We start from the raw sequence: 25571 nt of genomic DNA, 5'->3' as shown, positions 1-25571 counted from the left end.
AGCACATGTGCCCAGGCCAGCACAGACCACCTGTGTGTGTGTGTGTGTGTGTGTGTGTGTGTGTGTGTGTGTGTGTGTGTGTGTGTGTATGCAGCATCCCTGTCAGCCTCTTACCATAACCAACCTGACTGGTGCTTCTTTCCCAGTAGCTTGGGAAGGAGGACACCCCAGCACAGTGGGGTGCCAATCCTGGGGTCTAGTTTCCAAAGCGGAAATGCCATTTCAGAGTTCACAGGCTTGGGGGGAGTTAAGTGGAAAAGGAGCAAATTTTTGAAATGCCTGAGCCTGAGCCCAGTTCCCTTCCCCCACCTCCACACTCACCCCTAGCCCACTTCAGAGAGAGGATCTGCCTTTCCCAAGATCCTAACTAGTCTGCCTCTCTGTGGTGCCTTCCCTTGGCCAGGGGTGGAATAGAGGCTATCCTCTTTGAGCCCAGCCTTTTGTGTTCCTTTCCATTCTGCAGAGACCTTCTGGGTCTCTGGGTCCTGTTCCTCCCCTCCAATGTAGAGATTTGGTGACATGTTATGGACCCTGCAAAAAAGTGGGACAAATGCTTAGGCATGTTCCAGCCAGCTTAGATCCATTGAGTAGCTGGATGGATGGAGAGGGGGCATGTAGGAAAGAGAGACAGGGACTACTACTGTATGGTGACCAGCAGGAATGTCTCAGAGCACAGGTCATTTATCCTTGCTCCCCACCTCCCTCGCAGCCCCTCATACTGTGAGCTCTAGTCAGTGGTTTGTAAGCCAGAAGCCCCAGGGAAATGCAGGTGCCTAGCTTTTCAGGAGGGCTAAGACCCAGGAATCTGGTTTAACCAGGCATTCACAGGACTTGTGAGCACTTTCTGGTCTGCTGTAGCCCAGCTCCTGACGAAGGAGCCTGTCAAGTGGAGGTTGGCCTTGAGCGTGTGTTATCCACTATTCTTCAGAACTCTGCTGAAATGAAGTGCAGTCTGGCTCACTGCTTCCTCACAGCAGCAGCTGCCAGATAGTGTGCAGTGAGGGTCTAGAGACTGCTGACTGGTCAGGGTCCTGTGTGCCCTGAAATAAATTTCATTCCTGTTTTCCCAGCAGTGTGTGTTCAGAACCTCCGGCATCGTATTTTGTTGCTTGGTATGATATTACTGAACTGTAACCTGGCAAGGAGCTGAGGTGAGCTAAGGCTCTGGCCACTGCTCTCCCTAGGAGCTTTTTTCTTCTCTCAGTCTCAGTGTGCACATTTGGACGTTGCTGAAACAGACAAGCCAGAGCAGGTTTCGGGAAGATTGCTGGGCACAAGTTTTATGTCTGGACAGGACTGACTCAGGAAAGGTGGAGGGGGCACTCCTAGGGCACGACTGTGACCAGAACATGGGCAGCCTTCTTTCAGAGTGGAACCGGTGAAGAACCGGTGCAGAAGTTGGCAAACCTCTGGTTGCTTGCTTAGTGCCCAGAGGCATATATGGAGTGGACATAGTCCTTGCTTCACTCCCCCTGGTCTTCAGGGGACCAGCTGGAGTCCCCAAAAGTCGAGGAATACAAAGTGGTAGGGGTTGGTGCTGCCAAGGAAAAGCAGCAGGTCAGACTGTAGCTGGCCAATCCTGGGGGTCTGTTTTATTTGTTATGAGACAGGATCTTACCCTAGCCTGGCTTCCTGCCTTTGCCTCCCTCTTACTGGAATCTTAGACATTAACCATCGCTCCGGGTTCTTGGGATCCTTACATAGTAAGGCTTCTCTACAATAGCCTTGCACTGTTACTATTTTCAGTAATTGCTTTTGGGGGCGTACTACCCCCATTTTGCGTAGGAATTTAGATCTGAATCGTATGCCGCGGACACGCATGAATATTCCAGTGTTGGTGGGTAGGGAAGGCAAAAGGCCAGCATCTGCAGGGAAAGGAGTGGGGCTACGCCGAAGCTGAACGATGAGCTGGGGCTGAGTGGCGTCTTCAGAGGACCTTCGCTAGCAGGGTCAGCAGCCGCGGGAGGAGGGGATGTCCGCAACCCGCAGTAGCCAGCTCGGCCCGCCCACCTCGGTGCATTTGCATAGGGGACCACGGCGGCCAATGGTAGCGCGGCTAGGCATGCCGGGAGCCGGGCGGGCGGGGCGAAGTGGACCGGCTGCTGGCGGTCGAGGCTGCGGCTGAGACGTGAGGCGCGGGTGGCGGGCGGTACGCGGGTAGCACGGCCTCTGGCCGTGGAGCACCATGAAGTACCTGGTGAGTGTGGGCGCGGGGCCGGCCAGGCGGGCGGGCGGTCTGGAGGACGTTTCCTGGGGGCCCCGAGTGTCCCGCCGGCCGCAGAGTTACCGGGCAGCTCGGCACGTAAACGAGTCCCTCCCTCGGTCCGCCTTTCGAGTCCCCGCAGCTCACGGAGCTAGCGTGACGCCCTCCGCAGCCCTTGGGTCCGGGTTGCCTGAGACTCAGCCCGAGGCGGTATGCAGAGGGACTGAGAAACCGAGATTTGCTGAGGGCTGCAAACCGGCGGCGAGCCGCGACAGGTCAGAACCTGGGAAGATTTGGGGAGTTGAGAATCCCAGTGAAGGCAGCAGCTCATTTTCACGACTCTGGATTGTAGAAGGGTCTGAGCTGAGAGACACACGCCCGAGCTAGGGTTTGCTGTGAGTTTGGTCACCTGTACGTAATGACCGTGTGGCCGTTCCTTGCTAAGTGAGAAAGTTTCCGATTGTCTTAGGCCAGGGGACACGCCCTCCTTTCTTCTGGTGAAGAGTAGGATGGTGACCAGACCGGGCTGATGGGCCAGAATGGCAGGTGTGTATGCCTAGAGGATCAGGAGCCAGGAGCCAGGTGGTGCCTTAGGGAAGGGAGCCCTTGGGAAGTAACTGCCGGCACACCCTCTTGGCACTAGTACTCACCTCCTCTTTGCCCTGAGCAAGGAAGGAACCCATTGGAAACTGGGTGGAGACAACAGGGTAAGGCAGTCGGTTGTGCCTGTAAAGTCACCTTTGGTCAGAGGAGGAAGAGTGGAGCTTTTCTGGCCGTTTGTGGTAAGCAGGAGAGTGAATGAATGCAGTGTGATCTCCCTAGGTCTGTCCAAGGCAGTGTCTCAAGGGGATCTGTCTGCACAAGAAAGACCCCTGAGTCCGGTGTTGCTCCCCATCCTGGTTGTAAGGTTTTTAAATGTGGAAACTGGGGCAGAGAATGGGAGCAATTTGGTCTCTATTTGTGCTCCCTGCTCCTTGTCTGGAATGAGAGAACTTAGCCCTGACTCTGGCTCTCTGCTAGCATCCGAACTTTTAGGAGGCTAATTTTCTTCAAGTCCGGACAGTTTTATCTTCTGCCCACCCTCCACCCCAACCTTCTCAGTCTGGGAGGCCTTTGGAAAGAGGTTGTATTAGTCAGGCTTAATATTGGAGAGTCAGAAGTGGATGCTGCTCATTCTCCAGCACATGCACTGGGTGGAGGGGTGGCCACAGACCCAGACGATGGAGCTGTGCATTCTTGCCTAGTCCTTTGAGCTCTAGAAAGGAAGAGTCAAGGCTCCATGTTTTTCTAGGTAAGGCACAAGGTCAGGCCTTGTGGGAGGGGCAAAGAGAGGAGGGGGTAAGTTTTATATGCTGGAGAACAACAGTTTCTGTGGTATTGTCCCCCTGTCCCTACGTGGGACTACATGAGGAGTACTCAGAGATGAGCCACATTAAGAGCTGCTGAAGCCTATTATCTACAGTTCAGGCTGTAGAGGGTCAAAGCTCCAGGGACCTTAAGACCTAACAATGAATAAACTAAGATTCTACTGTCCCTTTGCTCTGCTCTCTGGATCTCACCATGATGGCAGAGTCAGGGTGAGGATCACCCTTATTCTGGGCCCCATGTTGTCCATAAAGTGAAAGGTCAGTCAGTCTTATACAGAGCTTTGCTAAGGCACCAAATCACAAAAGTGGACTAGAGCCCACCCACTGATAGCTTCACCAATCCTTCGTTAGAACCCTAGGGCCAGGAAAGGAAGCCGTGGTCATCCTACCCTCCATGGTCTGATGGGCCAGGGAAGGAAGCAGTGGTTGTCCTACCCTCCGTGGTCTGCTGGGGGCTTGCAGAGGCCACATTCTTCAGCAGGAGGATTCCTTATGCCACTTCACCTCTGCCCAGATTCCCCAAGGCAGTATCTGTGACACTGTGGCCAGAGTTGAAGCAGGAACCTGCTTCTGGTCCATAGCTGGGCTTAGACACAAAGTCATTTGCTGTTGCTACTTAGAGCCAAGACCAGAATCTTTTTGTATGAGGGTGAATCCCTGGCAGTGGCCACCCCCAGTGCAGGTGGGTGGGCTTTCACTTCTTCCTTTTCCAGACCTTGGCCCTGGCCGTGGAGTGTCAGACATGGATCTGGGAACCGCCTGTTATGCCTCCCTGCCTGTATTCTGGCACATGCTCTCCTGAGGAAGGCAGAACTGGAGCTGTGACTCCCTTGAGCTGGCTCTGGAATGTGGGGCTCGTGCACAGGCCATTTCGAGCACCAGTTCTCACACTCCTGTTCCTTATCAGCCTATCAGAGACATGAACTGGCTGCTCAGTTGTCTGTGAGAGCTAGGGCAGGACACTGCCAACTTAGTTTGTCTTAGACTTCCACCCCAGACAATAGGACAGGGAAGGGAGGGAAGAAGCTGCCTCTCAGGGCTCTGTCACATCTTGGATTGGGGCAAGGAGGGCTGCCAGGTCCTAGTTGGTGGGTTTATGGCTGCATGCTCCCCCAGGTGGATGCCTGGGTATGAATGAAGAGGAATGGTGAGTGGCACTGCCAGTTGGGCACACAGTCACTGGGCCTATAGCCATCAGCCACCACCGGGAGAGCGGGGCTCTTTGGGACAAGCAAACAGAATATCCCAGAAATAAACTTGGCTCACGTTTGCAGTGGCTCTAAGTATGAAGGGAACCAGTGTTTCCTTAGTGCCTGCTGTGTGTGAGGCTGTGTGGCTGGGGTGGGTGCCTGTGTGTGTGCATTGGGGGTGGGACTAGGCAGGGTAGGGAAGGCTTGTACCACTAACACTTCTGGATTCTGTGAAGCAAAGCCTCCAATTCCACTTTATCTCAGAGCCCTAGACCTGCCTGTGTAAACCTGTCTTGTCTCTGTGAACCTGGGTGAGACAGGTGTACCCAACCTGAACTTCTACTTTCCTTCAGGTAAGATAAACACAATTCTGAGTGTCCTGGGTCGTTTTGAAGATTTAGTGAGATGACCATGGGAAGAAGGAGCTTGGCCTATGGCCAAGGATAAATTCACTGTTCTTCTCTTTAGGAACCTATTCTATCATGTTGACCAGTTCCTTTTCTGATTCCCCTGGTTCCCACCTTGAGCTGGTTTAGGGCTGCTGAGAGCATGACTTGCTGTATAAATCAGTATGAACCAGTCGTGGAAGTAGGCAGGCATGCAGAGGACCCTTTGGCTGTGAGCTCAGGCTGGCACAGCTTGAAGGCTCTGTGGAGAGGAAACTGCAGTCTTTTCTCAGCACTCCAAGCCACCAGCTTGCACCCTGCCCTATTGTCAGGGTTTGAGAAATCCCACTGCACTTCAGGACTCCCCCAAGGCAGCCGGAGCTAAGAAGAATAGCCATCGTTACAGCAGTTCTCCCTCTGCTGTTCTGCATTTCAACGTTAGCTCAAGCCCTGTTGTGTCTGAAGCTTTCATAGGCCCCAAGATATAATGAGAGTCATTTTTGGCCAGGCAGTATCTGTGGGGCAGCTCTCTTGTCTTCCATGTACAACAGGGATATGCATGGAGTGGGGAGCATTGGCATCGGGCTAAGGGCTTTTCTTGGCTCTGCTCACTCAGTTGGCACTTGGCCGTGGCACCTCTTATGGACCAGCCTTTTGCTCTAGCACCCTGGGTTCTGCTGAAGACAGACTTGTGTCTCCCATGTTTGTATTAGGAACAAGAATTAGTAACAAGAAATGTCAGTGCGTGAGGTGGGCAGAAGGGGAAGTGAGTGTCTTAAGGTAGACATTGGGCTTTCTTGAAAGAGGGGAGGGAGTGATGTCTGATTGGGTCCTATGGATGTAGGATACAACAGAAGGTTCCCAGAGTGAGGGGCCAGAGATTGGCAAGTCAGGTAGCAGCCTTCATGGACTCTTGTACGTAACTGGCAACATCAGCCTTCCTAATGCTGTGACATTTTAATACAGTTTCATCATGTCGTGTGACCCCCCCCAAACAGTTTGCTTTTGTAATAAATCATAATGTAAATATTTTCTGGAGATAGAGGTTTGCCCGAGGGGTTGCAACCCACAGGTTTGGAACATAACGTGTATATAATATAGCATGTCATAGGCCAACTGTCCAGCTGAGGAAGACCAGGAAATGGGCTTAGGAAGCCGACTACTTTTCCAGCTTCAGTCACGACACAGAGTCCCTGTGCCCTTCCAGATACAGGGTCCCACGGCAGGTGCCACTGAGCTATACTCCCAGGCATGGCAAACATTACTGGATGTCTTTCCACCCTACTGCAGTGGTAAGCTTTGTGCTGACCTGACCTCATGAGTATAATTGGACACTGTCTTGAGGACAGTAGTTCTCAACCTTCCTAATGCTACCACCCTTTAACACAGTTCCTCTTGTTGTGGTGACTCCCAACCATAAAGTTACTTTGTTGCTACTTCATAACTATAACTTTGCTACTGTTGTGCATCGTAATGTAAATATCTAATTTGCAGGCTATCTGATATGCAACCACCCCACAGGGATTGATTGTGAACCAAAAATTGAGAAGTCTGCCTTAGGAGTTTGGCAAGAGCAGCACAGGGTAATGTTGTTAACAGAAGTACAGCTTCATCTTCGCCTCAGCAGTCTGGCCGTTTAAGGTCACATAGCAGTGGGAGTGAGAGCTAGACCTGGTCTGGGGCTGAGCTATTGTCTAGTGACTTGAGAGAGGGAAGGAGCAATATGGCCTTGGATAGTAGCTAACTGGGGAGGCAGAGAGACTGAAAGTTCTCTGCTTGGCTAGCTAAAAAAGTCGACAGGTCAGGCCCTGGCAATGCTTAGGACTTGGGTTGGGCCGGAGAGAGGCCGCTGCAAGGGCTCTGGGCCAGAGCACACCAGCTGACACAGGCAGAGGAACCCCTGGTGCCAGGCTCCTGATGCCACGTGCCCAGTCCATGAGGTGCTTCCCTGGCTCCAGCTGCCCTTGACTGTACAGTTACAACCCTACTTGGCCAAGGCGTACTTGGCAGGCATTCAGTGAGCTTGTGCTGTAGGTAGAACTAGCAGCTCTGGGAGGCTGGAAGCCCCAAGTGGCTCCCCTGGACTGGGCAGTTTCCCTTCTTGTGTGGTTTGTCGCTGAACCTTTTCCTCAGCAATCCCTTTTCTAGCCTTCATGCTTTCACTCTCTCCTGGTGTTCCCAGACCCAGCCAGTGGGGCCTCTTGATGAGCCTGGGCAGCAGTCGTAGAGGTGAGGGACTCAGTAGTGGGGCCCTTTTGTCTACACTTCCACCCGCCTTTGACTTGGCTGGAGGGAATTTCCCTGTGACTCACTCTGCTGGTACTTCCTGTGGTCACCAGGGCTGGGGCCGGGGGACCCAGCCAGGCGGCTTGGTGTTCTGGGGTCACTGAGGGAGGGTGGGCCTGGTGATTCCCGGAGGCAGGCTGCAGACCATATTTGGGAAATTGGTTTTTCTTGTCTGTCGCTTGGGGATGGGGACTCTGAGCTTGGTGGGCTATGGGGTAGTTCCCACCCATGCCTGCTCATCAGAGCTCTGGCCTCTAGACACTGTCTGTCTGTCTCTGTTCCAGCCTGACCCAGAACCCAGGTGGTCCACTGTTTTCTTTTTCTGGATAAGTATTTTTTTTCCTTTCCTTTAAAAAATTGCATTTAGAATAATAGTAGTTTTTAATGACATTTTCATACATATTTAATTTTGATTGATTCCCCCTCAAACATAATTTTTTCAACTTCCAAATAAGGAATACTTATCAAATACATGTTGGAAAATTCTGTAAATAAGAAGAGAGAATATCCACTCTCATTGTCTTGAATGTTTTCAGTGGTATCTGACACCTCATTTTAAAATTTCAAATGATGTTTTATCTTTTATTATGGAGGAACTTTTTGGGAGTGGGGATACCACTGTAGTAACCTAAAACTCTGAGTCCTCCTGCCTCGGCTTCCTGAATGCTGGAAGTGCTGGAGAACTCTATGCCCAGCGTATTTTGTGCACTGTAACTCTTCTGTAGCTGCTGTGACCAGAGTTCAGGGGCTGCCCCCTCTAGGCTGCCTGCCTGCTTGGCTCCTCCCTGGGACCTGTTCTTTTTGGCTCCTAGGTCCTCTGCCCCTGCCCTTTCTGGGGCACTTTCCACCTAGTGCTCCTTACCTGTCAGTGTGGCAGGCCTAAGAGACAACTCAGAGGTAGCCCTCTGGGACTCTAATGCTTCAGAGCCCGGACTTCCACTTTGGATTTTGTCCCAGTGGCATGGCCCTTCCTGCTGCCTGGAATTCCAGCTCCTAATTAATTGCATGGAGGAGCTGAGGTGTGTAGGATGCTGGCGGCTTTGTTGTTTGGTTGGTTTAGCTCTGTTTGACTGCAGGTTGTGTACCACCAGCCTGGCCAGGGAACAGTTTTACTTCCTGGGCCTCAGTAGCCAAGGCCACACAGCCAGAGCCAGAGCCCAGGTCCCAGTGCTAAGTGTAGATCTCTCTATCTTCAGACCCAGGAAACTTAGGAGGGCCCTTGTAGGTCACCCATAGTTAATGTTCATCTGGAGGCCAGTGGGGTGCATCTGACCTGGTTGGGTGCCCAGCGGGGGGTCTCAGTCAGCCCTGCTGAGGCAGCCTGTCTTTTGCTACTCTAAGATGACAGATATCCTAGCCACACCCAGATCAGATTCCTGTCTTCCTCCTGCCCTCTGCCATCTCGAAGCCCAGGAGCAAGGAAATAGTAAAAACAGGACTGCTCAGGTTACAGTGGCCATCTTGGAGCCTCCTACTCTGTCTTGTGCCTTATTCCCTGTCTACCATACTGTTATCCTCCTGCTTCAAGTCACGTAGCCCCAGCATAGCCTACTTGGCTCCTGAGCCACATGATGCGCCCTCCGGGAGCGTCTCCCCATTACAGAAAGGCCATCGTAGTACCCATTTCTTAGAGCAGCTGCGACAGTTGACAAAAGCTCTTCTTTGCTTCTACCCGTTTTTCCTGATGCATCTTCCTCAAGCCCAGAAGCACTCACAGTAGATTACAGTAATATATCTGGGATCTGCTTCTGGATAATTATGACTATAACTCAGGAGGGCGGGGCTGACACCTCACCTATACCTCCTCATTGATCCCCTGTGAATACCCACTCCTGCCTGCACCACTTCCCTAAACACCGGAAAGACCCGAAGGACCATGTGGCCCTCTGTGTGTGTACTTGATGGAACTGAGCATACATCAGTAGTCTTGATCCTTTGATTTCCCTTGGATGGCCTCTCTGTATTTTGCAGGTTTTCTGTTGGTCCTGTCTTGTCTTTTTGATTGTATGAGCTCCTCCAGGTTCCTGCTGACTTTGCTTGCCCAGCGCTGGGCCTTTGTCTTTGATTTCTGATCGGTAGGCGGTGGTGCCAAGTCAGGGCCACGCTGGCTGCCTTCTTGCAGTGAATTTCCTACATTCCCCATCGCTTCCCAGCCCTTGTCCTGCCCCATCCCTGCTTAGAGTTGTCCTCATAGCTAGGAAAAAGTGCTTGTGCCTTTTAGAAGTGGCTTGTTCACGTATTGTCCTCTCTTCCTCCATTTCGTTTTAAAAGAATTTCTCAAAAATAAAATAAAAAAGCCCTGTGGCGTAAGTGATGAATTGTTATGATGCTCTATTAAATTACCCGAGTTCACATTATTCTGTCAGTCTCGGGTGCATTTCAAGACTCCCAAAGATTAATATTAAGCATTCCATATACTATATTTTTTTTCCAGTATGTGTTTGTCTATAATAGTTTTTTTTTTTTCTTTTTGTCAAGGTCTTACCATGTATCCCTGGTTGGCTTGGAACTCACTCTGTAGACCAAGCTGACCTCAGACTCACAGAGATCCACCTGCCTCTGCTCTCCTCAAAGTGCTGGGACTGAAGGAGTGCACTGCCACGCCTGACTTCTTTCTGTCATCTTTAATTTATAAATGTGGTTTGCTAAGAGATTAATAACAATAATAGAACAATTGTAATATATTATAATAAACATTAAGTGATTGGGCCCTCCAGAAATATAAATTAGCTTTAGCCTTTTCACTTAACAGAAGCACTTTTATAGCTTCTCTTTGGCAAATTTGAATTATATAAGAGTTACTGTTGGAGTGCTTTGGGAACATTACAATAGGGATTACGTGAGCATAGTGAACCCTAAGTAGCGGAATCGATCTGATACCCCAGATAGCAACCAAGTAATCAGCAAGCAAGAAGTACACACAGGATGGTCCCAGGGAGGTGGAGTAGAGTAGCAAGAGGTTTCATTATACTTCTTAGAATTGCCTAGTATTTCTGGAATTTTTAAATTAATATTTTTGGGCAATGGTTGACCATATACCTATATATAACTAAAGCCATAGAAAGTGGGACCATGAGTAATGGGCAGGCCACTGTCCTGAGAGAGCATAAGACACTGACCTCGCATTACAGAGGCGAGTCACCCCACGTGGGGTGGGTTGGGGGAGATTGGTGCGGTATTTTCCTTTTGTTCAACTTTTAAAAAAATTTTTTTATTAATTTTTATTTATATGAGTACACTGTAGCTGTCTTCATGCACACCAGAAGAGGGCATCAGATCCCATTGCAGATGGTTGTGAACCACCATGTGGTTACTGGGATTTGAACTCAGGACCTCTAGAAGAGCAGTCAGTGCTCTTAACCACTGAGCCATCTCTCCAGTCCCCCTTGTTCAAGTTTTTTTTTTTTTCTTCTTTTTTCTTTTTTTTGGAGCTGGGGACTGAACCCAGGGCCTTGCGCTTGCTAGGCAAGCACTCTACCACTGAGCTAAATCCCCAACCCCTTGTTCAAGTTTTTATCTGAGTAAAACCATTTTGACCATTTGTCTGTTGCCAGGTGCGTGTGGTAAGCAGGTGACTTCTATTGCTGTGTGCCATTTTCACCCATTGTTGATTCCTTTATGAAGATGGTCATGTGATCTGCACCCAATGACTGATTGTTTCCTGTGGTGTGTGTGTTCTTCTCCCACCCCACCATTTTCTTCCTCTGGAAGAATTGCATTGTCCTGGACACAAGGGTCTGAACCTTGGCACTAGAGTGGAGAGAACACCTTACTTCTCAGCTTAAGGGACACATTTGAGTTTCTCCATTAATTCCTGGCTTTGGGTAGATGAATTAGGATAATGTTCCTTTTATCTTAAGAAACTGTGGTTGCTGGGCAGTCATGGCACACACCTTTAATCCCGGCACTCCAGAGGCAGAGGCAGGTGGAGCTCTGTGAGTTTTGTGGGTTTGAGGCCAGCCTGGTCTACAGAGCGAGTTCTAGGATAGCCAAGGCTACATAGAGAAACTCTGTCTCAAAAAAAAAGAAAAAAAAAAAGACAGAGAGAGACAGAGACAGAGACAGACGGACCTATTTTGGTCAGTTTGTTTCTCGTCTGTGCACTGCTCATTGGTACCCTAGTGGCTAAATGGCCATATCCTTAACTTTCTGGTATAGACTGCCACGTGACTTCAGACTTCAGACTTCAGGGATATTTTTAAAGATTTGATTTTATTTAAAAAATATGGTTGGGGATTTAGCTCAGTGGTAGAGCGCTTAGGTCCTGGGTTCGGTCCCCAGCTCCAAAAAAAAAAAAAAAAATATGTATATATATATATATATATATATATATATATATATATGTGATGTGTATGGTGTGTCTACATACATGTGTGAGTATAGGTGCCTTCAGAGCCCAGAGGAGAGTGTTGGATCCCTGGACCTAGGTTGTGAGTGGACCTAGGTTCCATTGTTAATGCTGGAAACCAAAGTCAGTGCCTCTGCCATAGCAGGAAGCTCCCTTTTAACTGCCGAGCCACCTCTCTGGCCCCAGGAATGATTGTTACTAACACATCGAGAGCTGTCTCTGGGGTGTTGATGGCAGGTACTGCCTTTGAGCATTGGAGGCCCCAGCTCAGCTGAAAGATACACTGGGGTCAACTCCACTTTGTTCCTGATGGACAGGGCAAAGGTGCCCTGCTATTGCCAGATGTGACCAAGTACCTTTTGAAAGCCAAAACTGGTACCCATTGATTCTGGAGTGGGGGGAACCGGGTAAGGTCTGTGCCTGTCCTCCTATCTTCATGTCCACTGTGTCTTCTCTCCTCAGAACGTGCTGGCCAAAGCCCTCTATGACAACGTAGCTGAGTCTCCGGATGAACTCTCCTTCCGAAAGGGTGACATCATGACAGTGCTCGAGCGGGACACTCAGGGCCTGGATGGCTGGTGGCTCTGCTCACTGCATGGGCGCCAGGGCATTGTGCCTGGTAACCGCCTCAAGATTCTGGTTGGCATGTATGACAAGAAGCCAGCAGCACCTGGACCAGGCCCACCTGCCACCCCACCCCAGCCCCAGCCCAGCCTTCCCCAGGGCGTCCATACTCCAGTGCCTCCAGCTTCCCAGTACAGTCCCATGCTCCCCACTGCATACCAACCCCAACCTGACAATGTGTACCTGGTACCCACTCCCAGCAAGACTCAGCAAGGTCTCTACCAAGCCCCTGGGCCCAACCCACAGTTCCAGTCACCCCCAGCCAAACAAACATCCACATTCTCAAAGCAAACACCTCATCACTCATTTCCCAGCCCTGCCACAGACCTTTACCAGGTGCCTCCAGGGCCTGGAAGTCCAGCCCAGGACATTTACCAGGTGCCACCTTCCGCTGGCACAGGGCATGACATCTACCAAGTCCCTCCATCTTTGGACACCCGCAGCTGGGAGGGAACGAAGCCACCGGCAAAGGTAAGGCCAACTTGGCACAGCTGTAAACCCCATGGGCTTAGCCTAGGGCCTTGCTCACCACATTGCCCACACTCCAGTATCATTATGTATTTGGTCTGAGGTCAAGAAGGGTGTTAGCATTTTGTCTAAGCTCTGCCCCACAGTTACTTGGCAACAGCCAGGTATGCCTGACACTATAAAAGGGGCTGTTTATCCCACACCCCTCTCTCTTTTTTTTTTTTTTTGGTTCTTTTTTTTGGAGCTGGGGACCGAACCCAGGGCCTTGCGCTTCCTAGGCAAGCGCTCTACCACTGAGCTAAATCCCCAGCCCCAACACACCCCTCTCTCTTGCTCTCTCTCTTGCTCCTCTCTTGCTCTTGCCTTCCTGCCCCTGTTCTGTCCTCCCATTCCTCTACTCCTATTTCTCTCCCCCTCCTCCTCCTCTTCTTCTCCTTCTTCTTCCTCTCTCTCCCTCTCTCTCTCTCTCTCTCTCTCTCTCTCTCTCCCTCTCTCTCTCTCCCTCTCTCTCTCTCCCTCTCTCTCTCTCTCTCTCCCTCTCTCTCCCTCTCTCTCTCTTTCTCTCTCTCTCTCTCTCTCTCTCTCTCCCTCTCTCTCCCTCCCTCTCTCTCCCTCTCTCTCTCTCTCTCTCTCTCCCTCTCTCTCCCTCTCTCTCCCTCTCTCTCTCTCTCTCTCTCTCTCTCTCTCTCTCTCTCCCTCTCTCTCTCTCTCTCTGCCCCTACTACCCTCTTAACTCCCTTCCCCATGCCCTGAATAAACTCTATTCTATACCATCGTGTGGCTGGTCCCTCAGGGGGAAGGGATGCCTCAGCGGCCCATGCTGAGGCACCTCCTTGCCCCACACCTCACCACACTCCATAGAACATATTATCTCCCTCTCTTTATCTTTTTATAAACACATCAGAGGGAGGTATCTGGATAAACGTTTCCTTTTATCTGATGTGAGCAAGGGATGTTGAGGTGGCCACGAGGATGAGGATCTTCAGCAGGCTGCCCTGAGTTGGAGAATGTTAATCACAGGCTACAGCCTGTGACAAGTCTAGAGGTGTGAAGAAGTGAGATCCAAGTGAGCAGGAAAAGCCAGAGCAGCAAGCCAGGGACAGTCTCTGCCTGATGACCAAAGCTGAAGTGAAGTCCAAGTAGGAGGAACCTGCCGTAGCTCATGGTGAGGTCAGTTTACTCTGGTGTGAGTGGAAAATACGCAGAGCATAAAACCTGGAGGCCATCACAGAGGGGACTGAGAAGAGCAGTGCGTCTCCTCTCACAAGTGGCATCAGAGGCCGCAGGCCAAGACAGAAGAGACTGCCCACTCTGCCCCACCACTGCCTGGGAGGCTAGGCTGAGCCTTGTCAGACGTGTGTCACTTAAAGGGACTTCCCTGAGGAAAAAGGAGCAGGCTGCTGAAGGACTTGCATCCCTCCCCCCCACTCCAACCCCTACCCTGGCCTTCTGGGCCCCATAAGGGTGGGGAAGTCACTTTGTCCTTCGGGAGTTGACCGCTGAGTTGAGATCTAGCTGTCCCTTCCTCCATAGACTTTAATCCCAGCACAGGGAGGCAGAGGCAGATTTATCTCTTTTTTTGAGATAAGCCAAGTCTTTTGTTTGAGACCAGCCAAGTCTACATAGTGAGGTTTAGGACAGCCAGACCACATAGTGAGACTCTGTCTCAAACTAAACAAAACAGGGAGTGGAGGTCCTGGGCCTGCCCTCCAGATGCTGAGGATAGAGTTACCATGCCCAGCTCCATGAATCTCCATGTCTTCCTCTGCTGTGCCCTAAGGCCTTAACAGCTAGACAGGCGCCCAGAGGCCCTGGTGGAGACAGCCAACTGTGGTTAGCACAGCAGCCCCTAGGAGAACCGCACAGCCCAGCAGAGTCAGTGTCATGGTCTGATGTCTAGTCCAGAGCCACCTATGTCTGGTGACATTGGCCTCATGCATGCTCAGCCAAGGGCCAAGGTGAAAAACTGCAGGTAGTGCCTGTCGCCCCATGCCCGCCCACAGAGAAGCTGGCATCCGAGGCCTGTGTTGGCTCGCAGAGGATGAGAGTTCTTGAACCCTGGCCTGGGTCTGACCACCAGTGGCTCCTGAGTCACTGGACCCCACTTAGTGCATGACCTGCCTTTTTAGTCACCTGACCAGTAAAAGGTAATAGCAGCTTCTTCAAACTCCCCCTGGGGGGTGGTCCTGTGGAGATGAGAGTAGTACCTGTCCAGGTCAGCAGGCTGCCCTGAGTTGGAGAATGTTAATCACAGGCTACAGCCTGTGATAAGCCTTGAGACAGGCCAGGGTTCATCCCCTCCACACTCTTTCCCCACACACAAGTGCATGTGCACACCTATTACACTGGTCCCAGTCAGTTCCTCACCTCCTGCCCTTGCAGTAAAAGCTTGGCTCAGCAGTTCATCTGGGCTGGAGGAGGAAGCCTGCCTCACTAGCCATGGCCTTGCCTACATTTGGTGGGGCTGTCCAGGCCAGCGTCCCTAAGACTGACCCATCTGTAACCTAGGAAGAGAAGCCCCTGTGCCCATCCCTAAGAAGCTTGGTCATTCCCTGGCTGGGCAGCCATTGCACCTGCTTTTATCTCATGAACTTGAAAGAAATGCTTGTTTGCCATAGAAAATACATAAGAACCAGAGTCTAGAGATAAATCCCTACTTGGGATACTCACGGGCAGTTGTTAGCACATTTTGTCTAGCCTCTTCTCTATGTGACTTTTACAAATCCGTATGTATACTTTTTTCTTTTATTTTTTTCAAGACAGGGAGAGTTTCACTGTAGCCCAGGCTGGCCTCAAATTCACAGAAATCTACCTGCCTCTTGTCTCCTGAGTGCTGGGACTAAAGGCTTTTGTTTCGTTACCACCTCCTGGACTCCTGGGGCATTCTCTCTTTCTCTCTCTCTCTCTCTCTCTCTCTCTCTCTCTCTCTCTCTCTCCCTCCATCCCTCCCTCCCTCCCTCTCTCTCTCTACACACAGAGAGAGAGGGAGAGAGAGAGAGAGAGAGAGAGAGAGAGAGAGAGAGAGAGAGAGAGACTTACTCTATCTCAGGTTGGCCCCATTGTGCCTGTTGTTTTTGCATTTCAAAATTGTAAGTTCATCACAACACACCAAAAGCACTTTCTTGGTTATTAAATTTCTTCCCAAGACTGGGATGAGGTTTTGATGCTATGTTGTAGTCTCCCCTGAAGATTTTTAGTGTGTGAGTGTGTGTGTGTGTGTGTCTGTCTGTCTGTCTGTCTGTCTGTCTGTCTGTCTGTCTGTCTTGCCTGTCTGCATCAGTATATGCCATGTGTCCGTGGCCAGAAGACTGGAGTTACATGAATTAAAAGCTTCTTGATGTGCTGGGAACCAAACTTGGGTCCTCTGAGAAAGCAGCAGCCACTTTTTGTGAGCCATCATGTAGTTACTGGGGTTTGAACTCAGCACCTCTGGAAGAGCATTCAGTGTTCTTAACTGCTGAGCCATCTCTCCAGCCTCACAGTAAGTCCTTTTTAACCTATGAACCAACTCTCCAGGGCCCCACTCCCACCTCTTTTATTTTTATTTTTTTTAATGTATGAGTACACTGTAGCTGCCTTCAGACACACTAGAAGGGGGCATTGAATCGCATTACAGATGGTTGTGAGCCACCATGTGGTTGCTGGGAATTGAACTCAGGACCTTTGGAAGAGCAGACAGGGCTCTTATTAACCACTAAGCCATCTCTCCAGCCCTCCCACCTCTTTTTTTTTTTTTTTTAAGATTTTATTTATTTTATGTGAGTGCACTGTCACTGTCTTCATGCACATCGGAAGAGGGCATCAGATCTCGTTACAGATGGTTGTGAGCCACCATGTGGTTGCTGGGAATTGAACTCAGGACCTCTAGAAAGAGCAGTCAGTGCTTCCCACCTCTTTTTAAAACATTTATTTGTTAGAAATATTGTTTTTTTAAAGACAGAATTTCTTTGTAGCCTCAGCTGTCCTGGAACTAGCTCTGTAGACCAGGCTGGCTCTGCCTTAGAGTGCTGGGACTAAAGGCATGAGCTGCCATCACTTGGCTTATTTTTCTTTTCTCTTCTTTTCTTTTTTTTTAAATTTATGTTCTCTTCATAAATCTTGTAGCATGATTTTTTTTTCTTTTTTCTTTTTTTCGGAGCTGAGGACCGAACCCAGGACCTTGCGCTTGCTATGCAAGCGCTCTACCACTGAGCTAAATCCCCAACCCCAGCATGATTTTAATTACAAAGAACATGGCAGCAAATTTGTTCCTACATCTTCAGGTCTTGCTTTTAAAAACCTCTGACCCTCTGGTGTCTGAAACTATGACCCCTTGTTTCAGGGACTGAGGGGACAGTGCCATAGCGTGTATTACCTGTGGGAGTAAGTGATAAGGATGGGGCCAGGAGAGCTTGTCCTCGGGAGAGTGGCCATCTGCTGTGTAGGTGGAGAGCAAAGTCTGAAGTCCCCAGGGTCCTCTGGCTAGGCATGGGCACCAAAGGCCGAGGGACAGAGGCTCTAACATGCAGTGGGACCCCAACAGGGAAGGCATCTGTCTGCAAGGCCACTTTTGAAGGCGCGTTCCTGGGTCAGGAACTACAGCTTGCCAGGGGAGAGAAATACATGTAAACCAAGGGGTATGTGTCTGGGAAGCAGTACTAACTGGTCAGCAAAGGGTGATGGTGTGCTCCGCCAAGTAGGCAGGTGGCCCCTGTCAGGCCCATGATAGTCCTGTGGTACTCCATTTCCAGAGGAGGGATAGGCATTTCTATGGGAGGCTAGATTGTGAGCAACCAAGCTGCAGCTGGTATAAGCCAGTGAGATGTCCATTTTGCAGTAGGGAAGATAAGCAGCCAGGCTGTCTGGAGGGGTGGGGCCCCAACGCAGAGTGAGCAGCCAGAGAGACTCCTCTTGTCTTTGTTCCTCCTCCTCAACCCCTGCTGCTCGGATCCCTGCCCTGGTCCCTGTAGCCAGGGCTACTCTGGAGGTTTCATCCCCATTTAAAACAGACGAGCTGGGCTGTGTTTCTGTGTTCAGTCTCCCTTTTTCCTCAAACTTGTGGGAAAGTATAGGCTAGAAAGAAAACAACTCCCTCTAGCCCAGCCTAACATGCGTGTCTGTCTGTCTGTCTGTGTCTCTCCCTCCAGGACCTGCTAATGGGGCATCAGGTGCAGAGCATGCAGCCTGTGATTAGCAGGGCTCAGTAGCTCTGTGATGAATCCATTTCCCTAATGAGCTTCTCTTTTTCCTGCTTTCTCTGTTGAGCAACAGAGAAACATTTGCTAACAGAAAATTCCTAACAGAAAACCATTTGCTAGCCAATATAGCTGCTTACTGTCACCTGACTCAGCTCAGGAATAGGAGCTCCCTTTAATGTTAAGACTAACCACTGGGGGTGTGGCAGTGAGAGCCTCTGGCCTGTGCTCGAAGCCCTGTCTACATGAAGCCTAGATGGGTGCCGATAAGCCAGGGTGCTCTGCTCTCTCTGCTGAGGCCTGGCTTGCCTCTGAGAAGTACACTGTCTGCCCCTTTGGGATTGAATTCCCACCTATGAAGCTTTGGGCCTAGAGAAGCCTCAGGCCTTGCCACAGCCTTCTCTAACCTGCCACGTCCCTCTAGCTCCAGTCTGCTCTGCCGTGGGCAGGTTCCAGCATCTAAAAATAACCCTGGAGGGGACTCAAGTCTGGGGCCTGAGCAGGGAGATGAGTCTGGAGAGGCAGCTGCAGCTCCGCCCCCAGGCCCTGTTACTGGTGGCTGGGGACACCCCACAGAGGAGACCCTGAAGCTGCTTCAGTGGTACACACCAGCCTGCCCCGCTGTCTGCCAGAGGGAGCCCAGAAAGGAGCCCAGCTGGCCTGCATGTCAACTGCCTAGTTCAAATGTGCTGCCTGGGAGGTTGTCAGGTCTGCTGAGTGCCCCTGTGTCCTGTGGGGGCTGGGAATGGGGAGATGGCACTGGTGTGGGCCTGCTGAAGCTTCAGTTAAGTTCTAGGATGTTGAGCCTGAAGGAGGCAGGGTATGTGTGTGGAGGCCCTGAGTCAACCCTGTCCCAGACATCCCCTTTGATTAGAAAACAAAAGGCCTTTCTGTGGAAAGGCTGAGCAGGGAGTCCCATGGGGGAGGTTACCCTGAGCCTGGCTGGAGAATCTTGTGGAGGGGAGGCTGCCTGGCCCACTTCCATCCCTACCAGGCTGAGTGCTGCTGTCAGGGGACAGCATGGTCTGGGGTCAGTATATGAGCATCCCAGAGTATACCTCCTGACGCTGCTGCTTCTCCTCACAGAGCCATAGCTTTGCTGCTGTGGCCCACTGCCGTAGATCCAGGGTCAAGGACCGGGAAGGAAGCGGCTGGCTCTCTGACCAGTGCTTCCCACTGAGGGCTTACCCTTTTAGGTGGGCAACGCAGCCGTGGGTGTGCGTACAGAGAACATAGGGTTGTGGTTCCTTTGCCATGTAGCTGACCTTCTATTCTAGCCCTGTGTGTCTGAAGAGTTAGCTCTGAGGTCATTGATTATGCTCAAGAGGCCCACTAAGTTATGCTCCGGCAAGGGAAGGCTGCTGCAATTCCAGGCAACATTCTTTGCCTCCAGAGTCTAGGAATGATGGTGATTCTTGCTGAGCAAAACTTTGTTTGGCAAGGCATCTACGAGGTGTCAACAGCTATGACACAGGAGCCCTTACATGGGGTCCTGCTGTGCTCAGGACTCCAGGGCAGGCTGCCCCTGCCCGCCGGCAGTGCTTCTGGGGCCAGGCCTTTGTTCCCTCCTACTCCATCTTGTTGACTGAATAACCGTAACCGTACCCTGTTCTGTGGAGCTCCTGGGTTATCCAACTGTAGAGACCTCTGCTTCATGGCCTAGAACCAGGGAGCACAAAACAAAACCTAGGGGTCTGATTACGATTTCACAAACACCGCATTTCACTCCGGAAAAGGAGTACCCGGGGAATGAGAAGCAGCACCGTAAAGCCTTGAAGAGCCACATTACTGTGTGTGGAGCATGGGGGCGGGGCTACACAGACAATGGTACACCTGCTGTCTGTTCCCAGGTGGTGGTACCTACTCGAGTGGGACAGGGCTATGTGTACGAGGCCTCCCAGGCAGAACAGGATGAGTACGACACTCCGCGCCACCTGCTAGCTCCAGGTTCCCAGGACATCTATGATGTGCCCCCTGTTCGAGGACTGCTTCCCAACCAGTATGGCCAGGAGGTAAGTGTTGACCAGAGGCATGGGAGAGGGCAGGGACTGGGCCTTGCTCTGGGACAGCTACATTTCCTCAGCCTAGCCAAGGCCTGGGTAGCACAGCAGCCACAGCTGAGGTACCTAAGGTAGGTTTCTGGGGACTTCCATTCTACCCATTAAACCAGGCATCCCTGACAGTTGTGTTCCTGCACCTTCTTTTGTGCCCTCCAGGTATATGACACCCCGCCTATGGCAGTCAAAGGCCCCAATGGCCGAGACCCGTTGTTGGATGTGTATGACGTGCCCCCTAGTGTGGAGAAAGGCCTGCCGCCGTCCAACCATCATTCGGTAAGGAGTCCCTGAATGCTGTGGCCTTGAAGGCTTCTAAAGGTGGAGAAAGGCAAGACTGGGTGTGTGTACTAGGCTTGGGCTGCTGTCTGCAGACCCTGGCTCTGCCCTTTCTTGATCTGGGGACAGATATAGAAACTGAAGGCCCAGGCTGTAGAGATGGCTCAGTGATCAAGGCACTGTTTGCTCTTCTCGAGGACCCAGAGTCAGTTCCCAGCTTCCATGCAGTGTCTGACTGCTCTCTGTAGCTGCAGTCTCAGGTGACCCAGTGCCTCCTTCTGGCCTCTTGACACCAGGTGCATAGGCGTACACACAGACAAAACAGCCATACACATAAAATACATCAGCCCTTCTGAGCCTCAGACCGTGGCCCATTATATATGCTGAGGGGGGTCAGCAAGGAGACCACAAAATCTGTCTTCCAAACCAGGACACTTGGGGTGTGAAAGGGGAAAGGTTTTTTTTGTTTTGTTTTGGTTTTTTTTTTTTTCTTTTTTTTTTTTTCTTTTTTTCGGAGCTGGGGACTGAACCCAGGGCCTTGCACTTACTAGGCAAGCGCTCTACCACTGAGCTAAATCCCCAACCCCAGAAAGGGGAAAGTTTTATAGAGTTGTCTTGGGAGCCTCCTGGACTAAGTGCTTGCTGTAGAACAGAAAGTCTGTCAGCCACTGCCAGGTCTGGTGATGTGAGGATGATGGAGGCAGCGTTGGCAATGTGGCAGCAAGTCTCTCCTACATGTCTGTAGTTAAGACTTGGACCCTACGCACCTAACACAGACGTCCCTCATACTGCGGGGGATTTCCCATCTTTTAGATAAATAGCCAGGTACAGAGAATTAATTAGTCATCTGGCCCAGAGGTAGGCTCGTGACATAGACAGTATGGCTAAGAATCATGCTCGATGTGTACACCAGCTAGGTCTTGCCTTCAGTTCCATGGCTGGACAGATGGATAAAACCCTTAACCACAACTTGGTCCCCTAGGTGTATGATGTTCCTCCTTCTGTGAGCAAGGATGTGCCTGATGGCCCACTGCTGCGTGAGGAAACATACGATGTACCCCCTGCCTTCGCCAAACCCAAGCCTTTTGATCCGACCCGACACCCATTAATCCTCGCTGCACCTCCTCCGGACTCCCCACCAGCTGAGGATGTGTATGATGTGCCACCCCCTGCTCCTGACCTCTATGATGTGCCCCCTGGTTTGCGGCGGCCTGGCCCTGGAACACTGTATGACGTGCCTCGAGAGCGGGTGCTCCCTCCTGAGGTGGCTGATGGGAGTGTAATTGATGATGGTGTGTATGCTGTGCCCCCACCAGCCGAGCGAGAGGCGCCAACAGATGGCAAGCGCCTGTCGGCCTCTAGCACGGGCAGCACACGCAGCAGCCAATCGGCGTCTTCCTTGGAGGTAGTGGTGCCAGGTCGGGAGCCCCTGGAGCTGGAAGTTGCTGTGGAGTCCCTGGCTCGGCTACAGCAGGGTGTGAGCACCACCGTAGCCCACCTTCTGGACCTGGTGGGCAGTGCCAGTGGCCCCGGGGGCTGGCGTAGTACCTCTGAGCCCCAGGAGCCTCCCGTGCAGGACCTGAAAGCTGCAGTGGCCGCAGTTCATGGGGCAGTACATGAGCTCCTGGAGTTTGCCCGCAGTGCAGTGAGCAGTGCCACTCACACTTCTGACCGCACTTTGCACGCCAAGCTTAGCCGGCAGCTACAGAAGATGGAGGATGTGTACCAGACACTGGTGGTCCATGGTCAGGTCCTTGACAGTGGCCGGGGAGGTCCAGGATTCACTCTGGACGACCTGGACCGCCTGGTGGCCTGCTCACGGGCTGTGCCCGAGGATGCCAAGCAGCTGGCCTCCTTTTTGCATGGTAATGCCTCGCTGCTTTTCAGACGGACCAAAGCCCCTGGCCCCGGGCCTGAGGGCAGCAGCTCCCTGCACCTCAACCCCACCGATAAAGCCAGCAGCATCCAGTCACGCCCTCTACCCTCACCTCCAAAGTTCACCTCCCAGGACTCTCCGGATGGCCAGTATGAGAACAGTGAAGGGGGTTGGATGGAGGACTATGACTACGTTCATCTGCAGGTGGGTGTTCACCCTGCCCAGTCTCAAGAGCTCTGACTCTGCCGTTGTTGTTGCAAGGACCCTGATGCCCGATGCCCCTCTCATCCCACACAGAGAGATCAGAGGAAATTTGGGGTCCAGGATTGGCCACTGGTGAACCCTAGTGCTCTCCCTATATCTTGCCCTGTTTTTGGACTGATAATCAACACGACTATGTCCTTGAGGATTGAAATGCTAACCAGGATTGCTCCAATAACCTTGGGCTTGGGCTTCTCTGGTGGCCATAGATGTAACTCATTCTGTATATAGACATTCCAAGGAGACAGACACTGGGTTCCAGGGAGAGTAGACAGGGTGAATAGGGACATGTGTTAAGAGTAGACCTCTGAAAAAGACCTGCATGCCATCTCATTTGTGGGCCAAGAGCAGAGTTTGGGTTTGATTTCTGGTGTGGGAGCCATTCCAGGAGGGCCATGACCTTGTGGAGTGAGTGCATCCTTTGCATGGGAACCCTCCTGTGCCAAGCGGCTTCATTAGAAGCCACTTCTTCCTGGGACTGGCGTGCCTACACTGCCCCCTGGTGGTTTTTCAGCCCTTGCACCCCTGGGACCTGCTGGTGCTTCTGTCTGAGAAGAGACTTTTCTCAGTCCTGGTCTTCTTTTTCCTCTAGGGGAAGGAGGAATTTGAGAAGACCCAGAAGGAACTGCTGGAAAAGGGCAACATCGTGCGACAGGGAAAAGGCCAACTGGAGCTGCAGCAGGTGAGGCTTCCATTGGTCATCTCTCACGGTGAGACCCAGCAGGGATAGAGCCCTACTGGCCTTCTCTCTAGCCAGTCACCATCCAGCTCATGGCCATCACTGTCTTCTGACGAGTTAAAGATGTCGGTCTTGCTGTGTCGCCTAGCCTCATCTTGAATGCCACCTAACTCACTGGTCTCCTGCAGCACCCTCTTGAGGAGCTGGGACCACAGCTGCGTTCCACCCACTCAGTCTGACACGGCTTCTGAAGCTGTATCCGAGAGCTGAGGCAGTAGCAGTTGACTAGTGTGCTTGAGACCTTACAGGCCTCGCTTAACTAAAACCCAAATGTCAGTACCGTGTACCTTGTAGAGAGCACAGAACATTGTAGGACTAGAAACACTGGCAGCCAGACTCACAGAAGCTGAGACAAGCTGCTTCCCACCGGTCAGCTGCTCTCCACACGCTGCCTCCCTGTGCCTGCTGGGGATGACACTTGTGAGCTGTCACACTGTCTGCTAATGTTGATCTTAACTCCTTTCTCTAGGCTTGGTAGTGTCTGTTGTTGAATGTTTACGTTGTGTCCAGTTCTCCGTACAAATAACAGGGCTGTGTTTGGCCCCAGTTTTCTTCATATTTTGAATCATTTCTCAGGGTAAGAAAGTAGTTCTGAAAAATACTGAAGATGTCCAGTTTTGAGTGTGGAGACAACACAGTGAAAGATGAAGCCTGTCTCCTAGCTGCTCCTCTAGGTGTAGAGAAGGAAGGCAAGGGATAGCCTTCCCCACCCTGAGCTGAGCGGCCACTGTGGGGCTTGTGTTTGGAAGCTGCTTCACGGGTCTGATGGTAGAAGTGAGTGGTGTGTGAACTGCCTGGGGCCTGTGTGACACATAGCAGGTGACAAAGAATGCATGTTATTAACATGAGCCAGGCACACTCCTGTAATTCCAGCACTCAGGAGGCAGAGGCAAAAGGATCCTAAGTTTAAGGCCAACCAGGATATGTGGCAAAATTCTCCTCCCGGATAATAGTTAAAATAGCTAACCATGTGTAGCCGTGGAGTGCCACGTTTGAGGAAGCTGGCATGACGTTGTCTTTTCTTTGCACTCCCAGAACAGCCTTAGGCAGTAATGCTGCTGCTGACACTGGTGCTTTGCTCTGCTTCGATGGGCAGTGCTCTCATGAGTACAGATGTTTGCACATGTCTGTCTGTCAGCTGAGAGTCTAACCTTGTCCTGCCTCCCACAGCTGAAACAGTTTGAGCGACTGGAGCAGGAGGTGTCTCGTCCCATAGACCATGACCTGGCCAACTGGACACCAGCCCAGCCCCTTGTGCCGGGGCGGACAGGGGGACTGGGGCCTTCAGACCGACAGCTGCTGCTCTTCTACTTGGAGCAGTGTGAGGCCAACCTGACCACACTGACAGATGCGGTGGACGCCTTCTTCACCGCAGTGGCCACCAACCAGCCACCCAAGATCTTTGTGGCACACAGCAAGTTTGTCATTCTTAGTGCACACAAGCTTGTGTTCATTGGGGACACACTGTCACGGCAGGCAAAGGCAGCTGATGTGCGAAGCCAAGTGACCCACTACAGCAATCTGCTGTGTGACCTCCTGCGTGGCATCGTGGCCACCACCAAGGCCGCTGCCCTGCAGTACCCATCCCCATCTGCTGCCCAGGACATGGTAGACAGGGTCAAGGAGCTAGGCCACAGCACTCAGCAGTTCCGCCGTGTCCTGGGCCAGCTGGCTGCCGCCTGAAAGCAGAAGACTGGGCTGTGAGGCTGGGGAGTGGGTAGCGGTGGTGTGAGCTACCCAGGCGCTCGTCTTGAAGTGGAGATCCTGCAGGTTTGGGGACAGGTAACCCCAGCTCTGCTTTGGGCCTGGTGCCCTCAACTGTCCAGGGATTTGTACATATTTATATCAAGGCAGGATGCAGAATGCCTCCTCGGAGAGGCTGAGGAGCCCCGTCAGAGTGGACCATGGGCTGGGATCACCAGGGTTGGGGCACATGGGCTCCAGTCCACAGGGCTCCCTGGGACAGGAAGTACAGTGTGGTGTACACCTCTGCACCAAGAAAACCTAAAGAACTATTTTTCACTATTGATTTTTTTCCAATCATTTGACTAATAGTCTACATTTAATAAAATTTTAAAAATGAGAAGGAGCCTACAGAAATGCTTGAGACTGCCTCTGGGTGGGAAGGTGGATGTGTTCTTGACCCACCAAAGGGTCAAGGTGACCAGAAGTAGTGAAGAGTCTAGGAAGGGTAAAGTCCTTCCCAGAAGGTAGGTCCCTTCAGAACAAAATCAAAGCCCAGGGACCTGTGGGAAAGGCAGGCAGCCAGCTGGTCTGGCCACACAATATCCTTTGTGCTAAGGGGAGCATGTTATA

At 51.6% G+C, this 25571-nt stretch overlaps 1 protein-coding gene across 4 annotated transcripts in view; it reads left to right on the top strand.

Annotated features, from left to right (window-relative positions):
- The window catches only part of Bcar1 (BCAR1 scaffold protein, Cas family member), a 34850-nt gene extending 9506 nt beyond the window's left edge, over positions 1–25344 (top strand). Inside the window, 7 exon segments of one of the 4 annotated variants that reach the window (NM_001395123.1) lie at positions 2088–2197; positions 12243–12875; positions 19897–20058; positions 20263–20379; positions 21362–22459; positions 23109–23198; positions 24426–25344. In NM_001395123.1, the coding sequence (NP_001382052.1) occupies positions 2186–2197; positions 12243–12875; positions 19897–20058; positions 20263–20379; positions 21362–22459; positions 23109–23198; positions 24426–24938 (2625 nt within the window). In that variant the 5' untranslated portion in view covers positions 2088–2185 and the 3' untranslated portion in view covers positions 24939–25344. 4 annotated transcript variants of the gene reach the window in all.
- The last annotated feature ends 227 nt before the right edge of the window (positions 25345–25571 follow it).

Source organism: Rattus norvegicus, chromosome 19, assembly GCF_021556685.1.
Source record: "Rattus norvegicus strain SHRSP/BbbUtx chromosome 19, alternate assembly SHRSP_T2T, whole genome shotgun sequence".
Taxonomy (NCBI): domain Eukaryota; kingdom Metazoa; phylum Chordata; class Mammalia; order Rodentia; family Muridae; genus Rattus; species Rattus norvegicus.
Note: the sequence above shows the minus strand (reverse complement) of the source record. Positions and strands in the feature narration are given on the sequence as shown.